Source organism: Capricornis sumatraensis, chromosome 11 (assembly GCF_032405125.1).
Source record: "Capricornis sumatraensis isolate serow.1 chromosome 11, serow.2, whole genome shotgun sequence".
In the NCBI taxonomy this organism is placed as follows: Eukaryota; Metazoa; Chordata; class Mammalia; order Artiodactyla; family Bovidae; genus Capricornis; species Capricornis sumatraensis.
Window position 1 is genome coordinate 71,135,727 of NC_091079.1, and position 18,409 is coordinate 71,154,135.

Below are 18,409 nucleotides of genomic sequence, written 5' to 3' on the forward strand. Positions count from 1 at the left end.
GCTCCTTTAACTTGGGATCATGTCATTTTAACTTTGAAATGTGTTATTATGATTATGATCATATAAATCTGATGTTCCTTCTGCTCAATTTATCATTCTCATGCCTTAGTCTCATTAATATTTCTAAAGGCCCACTTTGATCATTTCATATCATTATTTTCCTGTTATCTTCTGAAAAAAGGCAGCAATTCATTTCCTCTCCTCATCTTCTTATTGCCTCCCAAATGTGAGAATAAATTCACTTTTTTATTTATCAAATTTTAATTGAATAGCTACTCAATGTTAAATATACTTTCTAAATGTAAGTGCTACATATTTGTATCAGATCCAGTCCTAAAAAAACAAAGCTTCAGACTAACTGAAAACAAGGACATACAAATAGCAATAATTGCAAAATTACAGTGTAAACATTATAAGTATAGTTTATGTTACTTGATGCTTCTCTGATAATTGTACACTACAGTTATCTCAAAGTCTTATTGAAAATCCAGATAATGAGACTCCACCCCAATAGATCAAGTCAGTCTTTATGAGATTCAGCAAACCATGTGTACTTTCACCAACCTCCCAAGGTTACTCTCACAATGGCTAAAGTATGATATCATACGTAATGTAGACGATGTCACAGAAAAGGTAGTGATCAAAACTCTTAGGTGTTCCTTGTGGTAGAGTCAGGGAAGACTTCACCAAAGGACAAATCTAAGTGCTTTTTTTCCAGGTAAGAATTAAAGTATAGATATAGAAATAGGTTGGACTTTTAAGGGACCTCCTAGAATATAAAAATGTTAGTTGTTTGTCGGGTCTTGCTCTTTGCAATCCCATCTCTGTAGCCCTCCAGGCTCCTGAGTCCATGGGATTCCCCAGGCAAGAGTACTGGAGTGGGGTGCCTTGCCCTTCTGCAGGGGATCTTCCTGACTCAGGAGTTGAACTGAGGTCTCCGGCATTGCAGGCAGATTCTTTATTGTTTGAACCATGAGGGAAGGCCTTCCTAAAATGTAGGTGGACATAAGATAATGTATGCTGGAATCAAACTTAGGTTTCTGTCTTGGCACTGCCATTTGATGGCCTTGTGACATTAGACAATTTCTAAGATTCCCTAAGAATCCAGTTTCCTCACCTGTAATATGTGATAATAGTAGCATGTAACTTGAAAGATTGTATCAGAGTTCAGTGAGATCATCCATACAAAGTGTTTCTCATAGGACTAGGTACATGGCAAACCATCAGTAGATATCATGCTTTTCTAATAATGAGATGAACCAACATGACTGGAGAGGTTATGGAAGATTAGATTCAGAAGATGACAGACAAGTTTATTTTGCAGATAGAAGAGATTCAATGAAGGGGTTTCAATTTGAGGAATAAGATAATCAATTTTGTATTTTCAAAGTCCCTTTTATTTTAAAAAGTGATAAATGCATTGCAGGAAGAGAATATGCGGAAGAAAAGGAGTAGCAATGGTTCAAATGAGATACTCTGAAGATGGTTATCGTGGTTTTGTAAATGAAATGTTAAAAGATGTAGGAAATAATGAGGTCAAATTGAAAGATTTATGGCCAGTTCGGTGTTGGAGATGCAAAAGAGAGAGGTGTAGAAGTTGATTATCATGTTTGGGTGTTTTAATTTTTACTTTAGATCATATCACATTGTATATGATCATCAGTTCAGTTCAGTTGCTCAGTCGTGTCCGACTCTTTGCGACCCCATGAATCACAGCATGCCAGGCCTCCCTGTCCATCACCAACTCCTGGAGATCACTAAGACTCACGTCCATCGAGTCAATGATGGCATCCAGCCATCTCATCCTCGGTCGTCCCCTTCTCCTCCTGCCCCCAATCCCTCTCAGCATCAGAGTCTTTTCCAATGAGTCAACTCTTTGCATGAGGTGGCCAAAGTACTGGAGTTTCAGCTTTAGCATCATTCCCTCCAAAGAAATCCCTGGGCTGATCTCCCTTAGAATGGACCGATTGGATCTCCTTGTAGTCCGAGGGACTCTCAAGAGTCTTCTCCAACACCACAGTTCAAAAGCATCAATTCTTTGGCACTCTGCCTTCTTCACATAGTTTTTCTTTATTTCTTTGGCAAGCTGATTACTTTTTTAGACTTTTTGTTTGATTTTTAGAACTCAGACATGAGTTAAATAAAGATCAGCATAAGTAACTTTACTTATCTGTAATATTAGACAGCACACCTTGTAGTGGGATCTAGGAACCAAAAGTACTTCCTAATTTAACTAATGATAGTACCAGTTTAGGGGTAAGATTTCAAGAATGAAACTCACTCATGTTTGCTATTCAGGGTCTTTTGTGTTTCCATTCAAATGGAAACTAGGAATAAAACTACCAATGATGCAGCACTCCCACTCCTGGACATACACTCTGAGAAATCCACAATTCAGAAAGACATATGTGCCCCACTGTTCACTGCAGCATTATTTACAATAGCCAGGACATGAAAGGAGCCTAAATGTCCATTGAGAGGTAAATGGATAAAGAAGTTTTAGTACATATATATAATCGAATACTACTCAGCCATAAAAAGTAATGCAATTGAGTCTTTCATAGTGATCTGGGTTAACCTAGAGTCTGTCATACAGAGTGGAAGTAAGTCAGAAATAGAAAAACAAATACCATATATTAATGCATATATATGGAATATATAAAATGGTAGTACAAATTAACATATTTACAGGGCAAGAATAGAGACACAGATGTAGAGAACAGACTTGTTGACATGGTAGGGGAAAAAGAGAGTGGGACAAATTGAAAGAGTAGTATTAACATATATACACTACCATGTGTAAAACAGATAGTAAAAAGATGCTGCATAACACAAGGAGCTCAGCTCAGTGCTCTGTGATGACCTAGATGGGTGGGATAGGAGGTGTGGGTGGGATGGAGGCTCAAGAGGAAGGAGATATATGTACATTTATAGCTGATCTACATCGTTGTACAGCAGAAATTAACAAAACATTGTAAACCAATTATATTCTGGTTTTAAAAAAAGAATGAAACATATGAAAGGTTCATTTGGTACTGCTGCTGCTGCTAAGTCGCTTCAGTCGTGTCCGACTCTGTGTGACCCCATAGACAGCAGCCCACCAGTCTCCCCCGTCCCTGGGATTCTCCAGGCAAGAACACTGGAGTGGGTTGCCATTTCTTTCTCCAGTGCATGAAAGTGAAAAGTGAAAGGAAAGTCGCTCAGTCGTGTCTGATTCTTCGTGACCCCGTGGACTGCAGCCTACCAGGTTCCTCTGTCCATGAGGTTTTCCAGGCAAGAGTACTGGAGTGGGGTGACATCACCTTCTCCGTCATTTGGTACTATTTGCAACATAAGAAAAAAAAATGGTAGATGGATACAACATTTATATGTATGTAATCATCCAATAATCAGTCAGTAAACTTTATATTTTATAGTCAGCTTATTAGCCTTCTTATTTTTTATCCACAAATTCCTTTTGACGTGTAACATAACATATTTGCAAGTATAACATAATGGTAGCCAAAATCTTGCCTATCATACTGGAACACTGAGTACAGGCCTAGTCAACAGACTAAGGATGTACTGTAGAAATTTTGAAGAGAATTCAAGAGATTCATGAAGAAAAGTTCAGTTTGGGTAAAGATTTTTTTCTGTCAGTAAAAGATGTTAAAAGTTATTGAAGGATTATGTAATCCTTTCTGGAAACTTCTGAATTTAGGAATACACACTTGTCTTGCAAGGTGACTTTGAAAGCTGTTTTCCAAAGGATTTAGAAATGGGTTAAATGCCTTCTCAAAGTTATTTATTTGCCAGTTAGGATTTAGAGGTTAGACAAACTATCATAATCAATAAAAAACTGACTATAAATTCAGTGTTCTCTTAATACATATTCCAGATATGTAATTCAGAAGAAATATTCTGTAGCAGACAAAAGTTATTTAGAATCCCATTTTTACATCTATTCTAATCTTTGATTTCCATAGATGGAAAACATTTGAATTTGAGTAATAAAATTCTAGAAAACAGAGATTAATATTTCTACCTTTTGTTCTTGAAATACTTTAAAAAATCTTTTTCCAGCTTTATTGAGAAATAGTTGACATACATCACTGTTTAAGGTATACAAAAAAGGTGGTTGAATTTATATATGTTGTGAAATGATTAATACAATAGGTTTAGTTAACATCTATCCATCTCATATAGATGCAGTAAAAAGAAAGGAAAAAAAGCATTTCTCCTTGTAATGAGAACCTTTAAGATCTACTCTCTTAACAAACATATATCATAGAAAAGTGTTAACTATAGCCATTGCGTCGTATGTTACACCCCTAGTTACATTACACTCCTTTTTTACTGGAAAGTTGTACCTTTTGACTACCTTCATGAGTATATTTATTAGTATTTCAAACTGTACTCATGTAGAGGTTGTAGTTCCACAAATCAGGGTAAATTTTCTAAGTTAAACACAAAGTGAGATAATAAATATAAATTTGGAAATATTCTCAATTACATTTTTCTGAGATGTTGATATATTCTATTAGTTTTATGCTATTAAATTACCTGATATATAATGAGATAGCTGATATTAATGAAAAGATTTTTTAAAAGTCAGTTTTTCTTTCTGTTAATAAGAAAAGAGATTGGACATTGAAGAGAAAGAAGGCAGGCAGAAGACATGTTTGCCTACCAACTTTGGAAGGCCACAAATATTTATACCAGAGTTCTAGAGTTTAGAGGATACAGTTTTCTCTGCTTAATCAAGATAAGCTCAAAAATACTTATTAAAAGAGTCTGATTTACATTTTTCTATTTCCTGATATGAGTGATCATAAGTTGACACGAAGATGCATCATTGTTTGTATTGATAATTGTTCTGGTTTAAGAGTCATGTGTACTACTGTAGTTAGGTGTACTAGTGTTCTGTTTTAGTAGTCATATAAATAGATGTAGATGCTCTGAGTTAGTATATTTTTTCCAACATTGTTCACATTCTTTCTGTTTCCTGATCCACAAGAGCACTAGAAGGTGGGAATCTATTCATCAGTTTTTGTGTGTGTGTGTGTGTATTTTAAACATATGTGATTCTGGTTATAATTGTATGTCTTGCATAAATGTATTTGTTGCTAGGGAAAATGTTCCTAGTGCTTGGAATACCATTAATTGTATCAGCGTTCGTTCACTTCAGTTCAGTTCAGTCGCTCAGTCGTGTCTGACTCTGCGACCCTATGAATCACAGCACGCCAGGCCTCCCTGTCCATCACCAACTCCCGGAGTTCACTCAGACTCACGTCCATCGAGTCAGTGATGCCATCCAGCCATCTCATCCTCTGTTGTCCCCTTCTCCTCCTGCCCCCAATCCCTCCCAGCATCAGAGTCTTTTCCAATGAGTCAACTCTTTGCATGAGGTGGCCAAAGTACTGGAGTTTCAGCTTTAGCATCATTCCCTCCAAAGAAATCCCAGGGCTGATCTCCTTTAGAATGGACAAGTTGGATCTCCTTCCAGACCAAGGGACTCTCAAGAGTCTTCTCCAACACCACAGTTCAAAAGCATCAATTCTTCGGCGCTCAGCTTTCTTCACAGTCCAACTCTCACATCCATACATGACCACTGGAAAAAACCATAGCCTTGACTAGACGGACCTTCTTCCACAAAAAGAACCTATAGTTTCTAGTTGCTCTGTCACTTGAATTCAGGTCCAGCCTCATCATTTTGAAATGATCATTTGATTGTAACATGCATATGCAGTTTTCCTCATACTTCCTATTTATGGAGGCACACTTTTAAATCCCACTAAAGAAAAATCCAGCACCTTCCCTGGTAGCTCAAGCAGTAAAGAGTCTGCCTTCAGTGAAAGAGGCCCAGGTTCGATCCCTGGGTTGGGAAGATCCCGTGGTGAAGGAAATGGCAATCCACTCCAGTGTTTTTGCCTAAAAAATCCTATTGACAGAGGAACCTGGCAGGCTACAGTCCATGGGGTCACGAATAGTCGAACACATCTGAGCCTCTTCACTAGCACCTAATGGAAAATCCTAGAGGGACTGTGAACATTTATAAATCAATGAACAGTTTTTGGTCTTGAACTTATAAAATGAACTTGTTTTAAAAGGGGAAACTATATAGTAATGGTATTTGAAAATTTAGGGGTGCTCAAAGATCTCAGTATGTAGTCTCTGAGGAAAACGAAGGTAATGTCACCATAATGAATAATATTTTCCCTCCTCCCACACCTGAGATCATTCATTATATCTACTAATAATAATTTTGCTGTACATCTTATAAAAATTCAGGTGGCCTGAAAACATCTTTCCGTCTTGTGCGATAGTTGGACGACTAGTCTGAATACCCAAATTATAAAAATAGTTGTGAAATAGTCAATGCTCAGGAATGTATTCATTTAAATGTAGTTTATAAATAACAAAAGGTTTCAATTCAACACAATAGTTATTTTATTGCTTTCCTTCCTTGAGCAATATGCTTAAGACCTAATGCATTAGGTCTTAAGTTTATTTTTATAACCATAAAAAATGGGCTAGTTAGATAATTGATTATTTGTGAAAAAATAGTGACTGTAAGATTAATTATATTTTTACCTGAACTGTCTTATTCTACTTCATGCATATCATCTTGTAACTATTAATTTTAGAAACTCCTTCTGTCCAAGTTAAATTGTTGATGTTTGTCATTTCTAATTTAAATTGCTATTAACCTAAACTATATTACATGCAAGTATGTGTAATTGATCTTTAGAAACACATTTCACTCCTTAAGCCTATAAGGCCATTGTAGTTTTGGCATAGTTTACTCTTATCCAAATTTATTTCATGATCATCTCATTGATTTTTCATGTCTTTGTGGTATTGATTGAGAGCTGGTTCTAAGAGAGTTTCTGAATTCATAAAACATTGTGTTTGTGTAGCTGTAAAGTTTCTGTAGTTATGTCTTGAGCTATTATAGTAACACTGCTCCTGGTCTTCTGGATTTTCTTATAGAAGCTTCTCTTTGTAAGTCAATCACAAAACTGAAGGTACTTAAGTTTGAGGCTTTATGTAAATCTTTATATGTGTTTTCTATATTACTAGAATATTTATGTGAGATCTATTGGTCTTAAACATACAGAGACATGCTTTCATGACAATAAAATATATATATATATCCTTTATCTAGAATCCAAATGTATAACCTAACTTCCATGCTTAAAAGCATTCAGTAATGCTAGTTAACATTTTTTGAGGGCATCCTATGTTCCTGAAACTATCTAAGTGTTATACATGTATTGTTTTCTTTATGCATCAAAATATTCATGTGAAGTTGGTATAATTTTGAATCTATTTTATAGGTGAGGAAACTGAGACATAGAGATTATCTTAGATTTTACCAAGAAAAGGCAAGAAACTAGTGGAACCAAGATGCACACAGAGTACAGAAGTTTTGTTCTTAATAACTCTGAATTTTACCTCCATTAACCACAGTAGGAAAATACAACCTTCTACATTGATTAAGATTACGCAATTGTTTATATAGCCTATATCCTATCTCCCTTTTCAGCTTCATTTTTAACTGTCCTTCCAAAAATACTATAATATGTTTTACAAAAAATGCTCCCCTTATTTTTTCCATAAAAGAAGGAAAAATAACTTGAAACATTATCCTCTTAACATGCCAAGCCAGCATACTCACCTTCCCCTTTGTTATGAACTGATAAAATATATTGTTTTTTGGACTCACATAGGTTAGTTCCTATGAAATAATTATTTAAATAGAAGACAGCCTTCATATATTGTGATTTTTCTGCTACACTGAAGCCATCTTTTAAAACAACCCCCTCTCTAGCTCCACCCAGAATTTCTTCAGAGCATGGTTGCTTATGTTGCTAATTGATCTTTGCATTTCCAGCATGTGTGTTAACACAGTAAGAATATACAATTGGCACCAGTAACTGCTCATGTAATGAATGAATGGTCCCTACATGCCAGATTCTATTTATCATTTTACTTATCTTTATTCTTTAGACTAAAATTTTATAAGTAGAATCTATCACTGGGGTTTCCCAGGTGACTCAGTAGTAAAGAATCTGCTTGCCAATGCAGGAGACGCAAGAGACATGGGTTCAATCACTGGGTGGGAAAGAGCCCCTAGAGTAGGAAATGGCAACCCACTCCAGTATTTTTTGCCTGGAAAATTCTGTGGACAGAAGATACCTGACAGGCTACAGTCCATGGGGTCACAAAGAGGCAGACATGACTGAGCGACTGAGCACACACATAAACACACATCTATTACTGAGTACTCAGTTTTTCAGAATACTGCTAGGTCAAATGTTAAATAGGTAAACATAAGTAAGAAAATATGAGAATCGGTAAACATGAGCGAAGCCTGTACCACATATTTCTAAACTTACACTGCTACTCGTTAGTGACTTTCTTTTTTAATTTATTTTAATTGGAGGCTAATTACTTTACAATATTGAGGTGCTTTTTGCCATATATTCACATTGAATCAGCCATGGGTGTACATGTGTTCCCCATCCTGAACCTCCCTCCCGCCTCCCTCCCCATCCCATCCCTCAGGGTCATCCCAGTGCACCAGCCCTGAGCACCCTGTCTCATGCATGGAACCTGCATTGGTGATCTGTTTCACATATGATAATATACATGTTTCAATGCTATTCTCTCAAATCATCCCACTCTTACCTTCTCCCACAGAGACCAATAGTCTGTTCTTTACAGCTGTGTCTCTTTTGCTGTCTCGCATGTAGGGTCATCATTACCACCTTTCTAAATTCCATGTATATGCATTGATATACTGTATTGGTGTTTTTCTTTCTAACCTACTTCACTCTGTATAATAGGTTCCAGTTTCATCCATTTCTTTAGAACTGATTCAAATGCATTCTTTTTAATAGCTGAGTAATATTCCATCATGTACCACAGCTTTCTTATCCATTTGTCTGCCGATGGACATCTGAGTTGCTTCCATGTCCTGGCTATTGTAAACAGTGCTGTGATGAACACTGGGGTACATGTATCTCTTTCAATTCTGGTTTCCTTGGTGTGTATGCCCAGCAGTGGGATTGCTGGATCATATGGCAGTTCTATTTCCAGTTTTTCAAGGAATTTCCATAGTCTTCTCCATAGTGGCTGTGCTAGTTTGCATTCTGACCAACAGTGTAAGAGGGTTTCTTTTTATCTGCACCCTCTCCAGCATTTATGGAGACTTTTTGGTAGCAGCCATTCTGACCGGCTCGAGATGTTACCTCATTGTGGTTTTGATTTATATTTCTCTGATCATGAGTGATGTTGAGCATCTTTTCATGTGTTTGTTAGCCATCTGTATGTCTTCTTTGAAGAAATGTCTGTTTAGTTCTTTGGCCCATTTTTTGATTGGGTTGTTTATTTTTCTGGAATTGAGCTGCAGGAGCTGATTGTATATTTTTGAGATGAGTTGTTTGTCAGTTGCTTCATTTGCTATTATTTTCTCCCAACCTGAAGGCTGTCTTTTCACCTTGCTTATAGTTTCCTTTGTTGTGCGAAAGCTTTTAAGTTTAATTAGGTCCCATTTGTTTATTTTTGCTTTTATTTCCATTACTCTGGGAGGTGGATCATAGAGGATCCTGCTATGATTTACATCAGAGAGTGTTTTGCTTATATTTTTCTCTAGGAGTTTTACAGTTTCTGGTCTTACATTTAGATCTTTAATCCATTTTGAGTTTATTTTTGTGTATGGTGTTTAAAAGTATTCTAGTTTCATTCTATACAAGTGGTTGACCAGTTTTCCCAACACCACTTGCTTTTGAAGTTGAAATTGTTCTGTCTTAAAAACTTTATTGATAGACATTTATGTTACATGTTCTTATTCAGTCGCTCAGTCATATCCTACTCTTTGCAACCCCATGGACTGTGGCATGCCAGGCTTCCCTGTCCTTCACTATCTCCTGGAGTTTGCTCAAATTCATGTCCATTGGGTTGGTGATGCTATCTAACCATCTCATCCTCCAGTGCGCTCTTCTCCTGCCTTCAATCTTTCCCAGCACCAAGGTCTTTTCCAATGAGTCGGTTGTTTACATCAGGTGGCCAAAGTATTGGAGTTTCACTTCAGCGTCAGTCCTTCCAATGAATATTTAGGGTCTATTTCCTTTAGGATTGACTAGTTTTATCTCCTTGCTATCCAAGGGACTCTCAAGAGTCTTTTCCAGTACCACAGTTCAAAAACATCCATTTTTTAGCTTTCAGACTTCTTTATGGTCCAACTCTCACATCCGTACATGACTACTGAAAAAACAGTAGTTTTAACTGTAAGGACCTTTGTTGACAAAGTAATATCTCTTCTTTTTAATATGCTGTCTAGGTTTGTCATAGCTTTTTTTCAAAGGAGCATGGATCTTTTAATTTCATGGCTGTGGTCACCATTTGCAGTAATTTTTGAACCCAAGAAAATAGTATCTGTCACCACTTCCTCTTTTTCCCCTTCTGTTTGCCATGATGTGATGGGGCCAGATGCCATGATCTTAGCTTTTAGAATGTTGAGTTTTAAACCAGCTTTTTCTCTCTTCCTCCCTCATTAAGAGGCTCTTAGTTCCTCTTCACTTCCTGCCATTAGAGAGGGATCATCTGCATATCTGAGTTTGTTGGTATTTCTTCCAACAATCTTGATTCCAGCTTGTGCTTCATCCAGGCGAGCATTTTACTTGATGTACTCTGCATATAAGTTAAATAAACAGAGTTAAAATATACATGTAAATGTTACATAATAATATGTGACAAGTTTTCTTTAGTATATTAGTTAATACAAGGTACATTCTGTTGAAAAAGTCTGTATGCTTATCATTGTTGATTTCTCCAAGTCCTGCAACTAGTAGCCCAGCTCATATTGAATTCATCCTTTATCACCAACTTCTACATTATTCTCAAGCCATTATCTTATAATGATAAATATTAAATGCCAAGTGATAATTCTAACATATTAAAAAATCATTAAATGTGGTGTAAACCTAGAAATAATAGTTATTTTCTATCCATTATTTAGAGAAAAATTTTAAATTGAAGACCTGCAGTATTTTTAAAATAAGATCTTCACTATCATTGAATACAAGCACTGGTCCAAAGACATATGATTCAGTTCCTGTTGATTTCTCTTGCATGCATGCTATGTCACTTCAGTCATGTCCGATTTTTTGCAGCCCTATGGACTGTAGCCTGCCAGGCTTCTCTGTCCACAGGAGATTCTCCAGGCAAGAATACTGGAGTGGGTTGCCATGCCCTCCTCCAGGGGATCTTCCTGACCCAGGGATTGAACCTGTGTATCTTAAGTCTCCTGCATTTGCAGGAAATAAATCCAGGATTTTTGGTTATTTTCAATAAATTTGTACATGGGTTGTCATATCAAATTCATAAAGTGGTTTTTTTTTTTTTCCTTTTTACATAACAGTCTTACTGGGAGTCTTAGCAATAATTAAACTTTCTTTTCTCCCTTTCTCCCTATCTCATTGCATTAAGGACTTATTAAAATCATTATGGAATACTATAGTATATATTCAAAATGATCAAATACAAATGTTATGATTTACACCATTTTCTCCTTCAGACTGCTGTGTAAACAAAATTAGAAAGAATATTTTTGTTTACAAATAAATTTTTGAAATTGGAGGACTGAGGTTTTAATGTTTACAGCCAAGGTAACTGCCCACAGTAATTTAATAGCATATATAATTAATTCTGTGCAACTTTTGATGTGGATTTTTCCTTGTATTCATTTCTGTTTGTTTTTGGCTATAGCACTTAATTCATTGAACCAATTCCCATTAAAAAAGTTCACTCAAAGAGCATCTTTGATTGCCAGAGACATAATTTTATAAAATTTATACCCTTAAAGATGAAAATGACTCAATATGTTGATTGGCTAAGCTTAGTCAAACAGGAGAGAGCTGTTTGAAACATTTTACAAATACCTTTTCTTTGTTGATTCCTGCAAATAACCTACTGGTATTGTTACTTAGAAAGCAATGAAAAATAATAAAGAAGACATTTTTAAACTACTGAATTTAGTCACTCAGTTTTGTAAATTTAAAAAATGATTTATAAATATGAACTGCAGTTTTTTAAAGATATTTCTGCTTTATTTTCTTTAGTGCATGTAAAATAATTGAATGCAAAAAAAATGAGAGGGGTTGTTAATACATGACTTCTCTTTCGTATCTAATTTCTTCCTTACCTTATTTCCTTCCCTGAGACAATATTATTAATGATTGAAATATGTTTTTATACCCCCAAATTCTCTACTAATTCTACTTTATCTACTAGATTTTATTGTTGTTATTCAGTCGCTCAGTCATGTCTGACTCGTTGCAACTCCATGGACTGTAGCACGCCAGGCTTCCCTGTCCTTTACTGTCTCCCACAGTTTGCTCAAACTCATATCCATTGAGTCGATGATCCCATCCAACCATGTCATCCTTTGTCACCCATATCTCCTCCTGCCTTCAGTCTTTCCCCGTATCAGGGAAAAGGAAAGATACATCCATCTACTACATAAGTGACATTATTATTTGCATTCCATGGTGACTCAGATGGTAAAGCATCTGCCTACAATGCAGGAGACCTGGGTTCAATCCCTGGGTCGGGAAGATCTCCTGGAGAAGTAAATGGCAACCCACTCCAGTATTCTTGCCTGGAAAAACCGATGGATGGAGGAGCCTGGTGTGCTACAGTTCATGGGGTCGCAAAGAGTTGGACACAACTGAGCGACTTGACTTCACTTCACTTCATATAAGTTTTAGAAATGCAGGAATATATAAGAAAGTGCATAAAAATCACCGATAATTTCATATCAAGAATCTTAACTACTGCTAATATTTCACAGATTTCCTTTTGGTCATTTTTCTCTGTGATTATTTGCATATAAGAATTTTTAACATACAAAATTATTATTGCATAGTCTATAGAGTTTATAGTATGTTTTAAGTTAAAACTCTTTCATAAATATTTTGCTATATATACATACATTATGGGAAAAAATCTCTCTTAAAAATGAGTCTCATTATTTTGTGGCATAACTGTGCAATATTTTCTTTATCCTCCCAGAAAAGAAAATCAACACTTGGGGAAATTAGTAGTTTTTTATGTATATGACCCTGACTAGAGTTCTTGATAGAAAGAAAAGAGAAATGAACATGTACTGAATTTAGCCTTCTTAGCAAAAATGATCACATAAATGACCTTAATGGTAAAGGATAATAAATGTATTGTTCAGAACATCCAATATACTACTTTTCCTTGTTCTAAAGTAAACTCCAGGAGTTGGTGAGGCCTGGCATGCTGCAGTCCATAGAGTCACAAAGAGTTGGACACAACTGAGTGACTGAACTGAACTGAAATGAACTGAAAAGGAAAGTGAAATCATATTGACCAGATGTATATGTTTATATCATAACTGTTCTATTTGGTTAATCATTCTTAGAAAGCTTTCTATAAAATCAGATGAATTTAATGTATAACACCCATTAGTGGATATTGAATGAGATGAAAGTAAATGTAACACCATTTTTGTCTTTTCTTGGATTTCAAAAGTTATATGGAAAGTGAGACATTAACTCTTAAAATTTTAAAAGTAGGCCACAATTTAAGGATAACTTAACTTTCCTGGTTCTATAAATTCAAGATTACAAAAGATCAAGAAATGTGGAGCTTGACATATGTTTAGAGACCTAGCTAATTGCGGCACCAGCATTGAAATTCTAGTCTATATGACTCAGTCTCCTTTAGGACTGCCTCAAGTGCATTCCTAAATGACCAGTTTACTCCTCGTCTTTACTACCTTACTTCCCAATCTAACCACAGCTCTACCCAGTCACTGCTTTTATTTACTTTTCTATCCTTTAATTTGTACCTACTCTCACCATTATGTTATTAGATAAAATTTCTTCCATTTGCAAAGGCAGATATTTGTATTTATTAAGAAATATAATAGAATGCTCTTTCTTTCTTTTTCTATTCATTCATCTTTATGAAGAATGTTTATTGAGTGCTTCCTTAAGACTGTGTGCTTTAAGCCACCCTTATGAAATTTATATTCTCAGAAGGGGATAAATATTGAATAACTAAATACATAATTATTCATTATTAATTTATGTCAAATGCAACAAAGATGATGGATGGGGTGGTGTTAAGTATGATGGCATCTATCAGAGAGAAATAACATGGTCAAGGAGTGAAAGAATCTATATGATATTGTCATACTTTTTGTTGTTATTCAGTCACTAAGTCATGTCCAACTCTTTGCAACCATCTGGACCATGGCATTCTAGACTTTCCTGCCCTTCACTGTCTTCTGGAGTTGCTTTCCTGAATCTTTGATGCCATCCAACCATCTCATCTTCTGTTGCCCCCTTCTCCTCCTGCCCTAAATCTTTCACAGCATCATGATATTTTCCAATGAGTCAGCTCTTTGCATAAGGTGGCCAAAGTATTGTTATTCTTCAGAATTTAGGTTTTAATGCTTTTTTAATAAATGATTATATACCATAAATATTTATAATGAGTATACACACACTCACATAATGATTTTGGAGTGGTGACTGCTTCCTCTCATCCATTCAGATATGTATTGCATGCATGCTAAGTTGCTTCAGACATATTCAACTCTTTGCAACCCTGTGCACCATAGCCCACTAGACTCCTCTGTCCATGGGTTTCTCTAGGCAAGAATACTGGAGTGGGTAGCCATTTCCTCCTCCAGGGGATCTTCCTGACCCAAGGACTGTACCTGGGTCTCTTACCTCTCCTGCATTGGCAGACAGGTTCTTTACCACTAGCTCCACCTGGGAAACCGTCAGATATGTATTAGATTAGCTCAAAATGTGAACTGTAGAGAAATAGATAACAAACATTGGCTCCTATTAAAGATAAAAAAGTTTTTGATAGTAATATATTCACATGCTTAAAAATGTTTTGGCAAAAACATCGAACAATTTTTGGGCTTTTAAATGAATAATTTTAGAAATAAGGCCATTTGCAGAAACATGGATTGACCTAGAGATTATCATACTAAGTGAAGTAAGTCATAAAAAGGCAAATACTGGATGGTGCCACTTATATGTAAAACCTAAAATATGACACAAATGAACTTATCTATGAAACAGACTCAGACATGGATAACAAACTTGTAGTTGTCAAGAGAGAGGGAGGGTAGGATGGACAGAGTAGCAATTTGAGGTTTGTAGATGTAAACTATTTTATAAAAAATGGATAAACAATAAGATCCTGATGTATAGCACAGAGAACTGTATTCAATATCCTGTGATAAACCATACTGGAAAATAATATTAAAAAGTGTATATATATATATATATTATAATATATAATAACTGAATCACTTTGCTATACAGCATAAATTAGCACAACATTGTAAGTCAAATATACTTCAATAAAAAATGCTAAACTAAGTGAAACATTTTAGAAAAGCATTTTACTTTTAGTATGCTTTTATTTTTTATACTGAAAAATAAGTTGTTAATGTAAAAATAATGGAAGTGTTTTGAATTATCATCTCCATTTCAGAAAAAGGTATCAAGTGATATGGACAAGATAGTAAATATTTTTTTAGTCATTTTTCTTAGAATGTTTTACATATATAATTCCATTTTATTATCACAGTAAATTATTATTTTTATTTAGCAAGTTTCTCTTTAGGAATTTTTACTTGTATCATAGAAGATGTTTAGGCTGAGAATTAAAGAAGAGTTTAGGTATAATCACACAGCTAATTAATGGTTGGTGCCATGAAAATTCAAATAGTTCTATGGTGTAGTTCCAAAGCACATTGCTATAACCATATACAGTTAAATCTTATTCACAGAATACCCTTAATGTCTCAGTGTAAATCTAGTTTTAATGACATCAGTATTCAATTTTGGTAATTTAGGCATGATTTAAGCATTTGAAAGTTACATTTTACTGCTAATTATTCTTAGCTATTGGTTTGGATTCCTGTCCTGAACCACAGACTCCTAGCAGTGGGATTAAAATTGGAGACAGATACATGGTTGGTGATGTAGTATCCTTTCAGTGTGATCAAGGCTATTCTCTTCAGGTAGGTCTATTTTAAAATTTTAGCTTTGAATTTCATTACCCTTTCAGAATATTTTAGCAAATTAATGATTAATAATATAGAAGTTATAAAACAATACTTATCTCAGGCTGCATAATTTAACATTATTAAATCAAAAGGTATTCAATTTGTCAATGAGGTATTTGTGAGAGAAATTGCTGGAATGGACTAAATTGTTTTGTTTGCAAGTAATCAAAGATGATTTTGAAATCAAAATAAATGTTTCCCTTTCTCTCTGAACACATAAGATGTAAAAATTGAACTCCTAGATTTTCAGAATTTGCAAATAAAAATGAAAGTGCTACTTAAAGCATTAAATAAAGCTTCCGTGATAATAAATTCCCCAGATTCATAAAAAAATGACTACAAATAAGTTTTGCTAAAACTATGGAGTTACAATGTAAATTATCAATTTATGTGTTTATATTAATCTTTTGCAAGTTTTTTAAACGGTCTGAATTTATGGCCTCATAAAAATCTCCCTAAAGCATAGACCTATTAAGAAATTAAGGGAAAAAAAATGAGACAGAAACTATTTCACATATTAAATCAATAAATTCCTTAGAGGAAATAAAATTTAAAATGAATGATTTATAGTCTTTAAACTTTTATCCCAAATTATTAGTCTCAGTAGAACATTTTTTCTAGACTCTATATAAATTTTATATAGTTTAGTTGACTTTTCACTTTTTTATAATAGAATTTTATAATCATTTTTATCTATCTCACCTTGAATATTACAGCACTTTATTGTAAACCACTATATATATGGCCATTTCCCTTGTGTAATATTGCAGTACCTTAGTAGAACATGTTTTGGTAGAACAATGTTAAAACAATTTTAATGTGATATAGAGTCTTAATTTTTCTACCAAAATCTTATTTTTTTTACATTTTAACACAAGTGTATATAATTATCTTCCTTGTTTTAAGTCACACTAAGATTTTCAATAGTATTAAAAATATTACAATGCAATATATTGTTTTCATAAGTATCATTCACTATCCTATGTTATATTTAGACTTTTAAAAATGTGTACTGAACTGCTCTGTCTTGTTTATATAGGGCCATTCTCATATTACATGCATGCCTGGACCTGTAAGAAGATGGAATTATCCAATCCCAATTTGTTTGGGTGAGTTAAAGGACTATAAATTATTTATTAGATATTTTAAAGATATACCTTGTATATGTTGTTTTTCAAACATAAAGTTTGCCTGTTGCAGGTTTTATGAAAATTATATTCCCAGATAAATGTTTCTGTTTTTTTTTTAATTTTAAAGTTTTACATTTTTTGGTCCCAAAGTAATTATCAATGTATGGCTTAAAACTACAAATTGAGAAACGGTATTAGGTTTTCTGATTCCCAGAGAGTTTTCTCAGTATAATATTGTAGAACTACTCATACTCATAGATCAGGAAAACAAGTAAATATTCTATTTCTTACTCTTGAGCCAAAATAGGTAAGAAAGCTAGAGTCTACCAAAGGGAGCATGACACCCCACGAGATGTATGATGTATCAAAAGAATACTTGAGACTTTGAAATTCGAACCCAAATATTTACCCTAATTTAATGCAGCTTCCAGTTATTTCTATCTACCTTAATTTTTTTAGTTTTTAAGATTCTGGTGTCTGTATGCTACCATTAATATTCTGGGCTCTATAGAGTATGAAAAGAAAGTGTGAGTTATGATTTCCATCATTAAAACATGATTTGTAGAAATAAATGAAATGAAATAGGAGAGTGATTTAGTGTTTAATGCCATTGAATACCTGATGGAATTTAAGAAAGATGAGAATGGTGTTGACTGAAGTCATTGGGAAATATAGTCAGTCAATAAAATTTACAAAGGGTATTGAATGACAGATGTAATTAAATGAATGAAGAAGATTACCCTTTCTGAGTAGGGAAAAAATAAAAGAATTGGTGTGACCTCAATACCTACCAATTTACAGTGAACAAACCTGTAATATATTAATATCCTTGGGCTAGTGTAACAAAATGCTATAGACTAAATGACTTCAATGACAGAAATTTATTTTGTCACATTTCTAGAAGCTAGAAGTTCAAGGTCAAGGTGGTGGCAGGGTTGTATTTTTGGAGTACTTCTTTCCTTGACTTGTAGAAGATGATCTTCTCCCTACATCTTGACATGGCCTTTTCACTGTGAGAGAGCTCCCCGATAGTACACCGGTACTATTAGATTAGAGCTCCCTACCCTCATGACTTTATTTAACTTTAACTATCTCCTTAAAAGAGATATCACTTATCTCCAAATGCAGTCACATTTGGGAGTTAGGGCTTTAACATGTGAATATTAGG

General features: G+C 34.6%; 1 protein-coding gene across 3 annotated transcripts in view; it reads left to right on the top strand.

Annotated features, from left to right (window-relative positions):
- Positions 1-18,409, top strand: part of CSMD3 (CUB and Sushi multiple domains 3) — a 1,381,373-nt gene that overhangs the window by 1,228,926 nt on the left and 134,038 nt on the right. For all 3 annotated transcript variants that reach the window (XM_068983804.1, XM_068983805.1, XM_068983806.1), the window contains 2 exons: positions 15,948-16,066; positions 17,151-17,220. In XM_068983804.1, the coding sequence (XP_068839905.1) occupies positions 15,948-16,066; positions 17,151-17,220 (189 nt within the window). The remainder of the gene's footprint in view (positions 1-15,947; positions 16,067-17,150; positions 17,221-18,409) is intronic.